This window comes from Orycteropus afer, unplaced genomic scaffold (assembly GCF_000298275.1).
Source record: "Orycteropus afer afer isolate SDZICR_OR568_19922 unplaced genomic scaffold, OryAfe1.0 scaffold00329, whole genome shotgun sequence".
NCBI classification, from domain to species: domain Eukaryota; kingdom Metazoa; phylum Chordata; class Mammalia; order Tubulidentata; family Orycteropodidae; genus Orycteropus; species Orycteropus afer.
This window is the reverse complement of record NW_006921916.1, coordinates 2,573,383-2,576,183: the sequence shown is the minus strand read 5'-3', so window position 1 is coordinate 2,576,183 and position 2,801 is coordinate 2,573,383. Positions and strand designations below refer to the sequence as shown.

Below are 2,801 nucleotides of genomic sequence, written 5' to 3'. Positions count from 1 at the left end.
TTTTTTTTTTTTCCCCTAAAAGGTAGATTTATTTTAAAAATATCTAACCACCCTCCCATCCCATAACAATAATAACAGAAGAAAATCATACACACTGGAAAGAAAAGACTCACTCTGTCTTAAATGGGACTTAAAGTGAAAGGTTGAGAAGCAATACACAACTCTTAAATTCATTAGTGAAATTCATTCTGATTAGTGATATTATTTCTTTTGTTTTTTAGGAAAATCATCAGCGTGTTAGCATTTTCTTCGACTATGCAAAACGTAGCAGGAATACTGCCTGGTCCTACTTTCTACCAATGTTGAATCGCCAGGATCTCTTTACTGTTCATATGGTAAATTTTGAATCGATCACATTTCTAATTTTGGAAAGAAACAAACTTGAGGCATTTATGAGAAGTAACTGCTGCCACATTTATTTTTAGAAGCAGTGTTTCCTTATTGGTTTTTAGTAATTTGGTAATATTGGGATGTCAAGGAGATATGGTCTGAAAACTTTTTATCAGAAAACCCTATGATGAGTTCATTAGCGTAAAAAGCCTTTGGTAAATTTACATGTGTAAAAACCTCTAGATTGTCGTAAGACAGGATTAAACACAATTTACTATGTAGAAATAAAATTTTCCTTTGAAGTAGCTGCTGTATTTAATTAACTAATTACTTTTTAAATTTCTTAACTACACCACTGTTTTAAATTTAGCCTGAAGCCTTAACACTGAAATGTGTGCCTAATGTGTTGTTGGAAGCCCTAACATTGAAAAATCTTTTATGGAGCCTGGAGAATATTTGAGAGGAGGATTGAGAGAATAAACCTTTGTACAGGCAGCTTTTCTATTCCCAGGGAGGAGTGGGCTGCAAGGCAGGGAGCTTTGAGGCTGCTCATTCCAGTACATGTCTCTCCATGTTTTACATCAAGGAGCACTATCTCTCTGTGCCTGTGCTCATTTATGTGCCAGTATGTTCACGCTGTATGCATTTGAAAACATTTATAGAGAAATAAAAAAGGAGGATTTATAAAATTAACCATATTTTAAAGAAGAGTATTTTTAAAATCAGTAATACATTTTCTTCAAATTACGAAGGCTTGTTTTCAATTTCTGGTTGCCTAGTTTTAAATGTCTTGGTAATTTTGATGATTTTATAATATAATTGACAAATATACACACAGGAAAAGTTCATTTTTTCTTGTGTGGCTATCTCCCCCAAATTTTTTATTGTTGTTGTGGTAAAAATACACATACCCACACACAAAAACATTTGCCATTGCAACATGTTTTATGTGTACAATTCAGTGACAGTTATTACATTCATCATGTTGGGCAACCATCATCATTATCTGTTTCCAGATTTTTCTGTTATCCCTTTGCAGAAACTCACTGTCCTCTAAGCAATGATTCTATCTTTCCCTCTCAATTATTGATTGTATTACTAAATCCATGTTTTAACTTCTTGGTGATTGCAGTTATTTTTGGCTAATCTCTCAGACTCTTAGCGTTATGGTTTCATTAGTTTACCTTGTAATGTGCTGATGAAGAGTTTATGCTAGGAGTAGAAATGTCAGTTTCTTAGTACTTTGTCTTGTTCTTTTTACCTGTGTTCATACAGCTGATATTTCAATCCCTGATTCTCTTACGAATCATTTTAAGCCAGTGTCTACTTTGTGAAAGTCAGACCAATTAAAACTAAATAGTGAAATCTGTAAATTCATTTAGCTGAGCCCATGAAAACATTGTTGTTGTTGTTGTTGTTGTTATGTGCCGTCGAGTCAGAAACATTAGTATATCACAACTCAGGGAATGAGTTCAGGTGCCTCAGTGGTACCATCACATTGTAAATTCCGAGTAGATCCCAACACTCAGGTGTCTGCCATGTTGTCCTTGAAAGTGTGCCTCTGTCAGTCTGGCTGGCTGTGTTCAATGTAAAAACAAGCACTAGTCCACTGCCATGGCCTCCCTCTCTATTGGAATCGATTACTGCTGAGAAATTGGAGTTTTAGAATAGTGACTTTGCTTTTGGAGAGTCCTGAAAGCATCTTTATTAAATTGGGATTTGTGTGTGGAGAAGAAGTATTTATACTGCCTATTTAATAATAAAAATAATAATAATTAATCTTGTAGCTTGAAGAAAGTTGAAAATTAATGAGAAGGTGTACTTGTTTATGTAGTGAGAGATGGCTATTTAATAGCAAAGTACATATGAATCTGAGGTAAAGAGGAGAACTTAGGGTAAGCTTGGCAGGAATGAGATAGTGACTAAGAATCTGCTGGAGAGATTTCTTAGAATTATGGTAAGTGATTTGGTGAAAGTCTGCCTCTAAGAAATATTTTTGTTCTATTGTCTTTCCCGTGGTCTTAAAATGAATCCTAATCTTGTTTTCCAAACTCAAAATGATATAGGATATGTCTTGAAATTCTTGAAGCACTACTAAATTTTATTTACTTTAATTGAAACATTTAAAAATGCAGCTTGAATATTTAGTTATATGTATCTACATATATATTTTCACCACTGTGTATCAGATTTTTGTACTGTGGTGACCTGTGTGTTGCTGTGATGCTGGACACTATACCACTGGATTTCAAATGCCATCAGGGTCACCCAAAATGAAGTCTTCAGAGAACTTCCAGACTAAGACAGACTAGGAGGAAGGACCTGGCAATCTATTTCTGAAAAAGATTGGCCAGTGAAAATCTTATAAAGAGCAGGAACATTGTCTGATATAGTGCTGGAAGATGAGCCCCTCATGATGGAAGACACTCAAAATATGACTAGGGAAGAGCTGCCACCTCAAAGTAGAGTCA

General features: G+C 34.8%; 1 protein-coding gene across 1 annotated transcript in view; it reads left to right on the top strand.

Moving 5' to 3' along the window:
- Positions 1 to 2,801, top strand: part of ATP6V1H (ATPase H+ transporting V1 subunit H) — a 241,165-nt gene that overhangs the window by 21,420 nt on the left and 216,944 nt on the right. Inside the window, exon 4 of the mRNA XM_007952207.2 lies at positions 222 to 335. Within this exon, the coding sequence (XP_007950398.1) occupies positions 222 to 335 (114 nt within the window). The remainder of the gene's footprint in view (positions 1 to 221; positions 336 to 2,801) is intronic.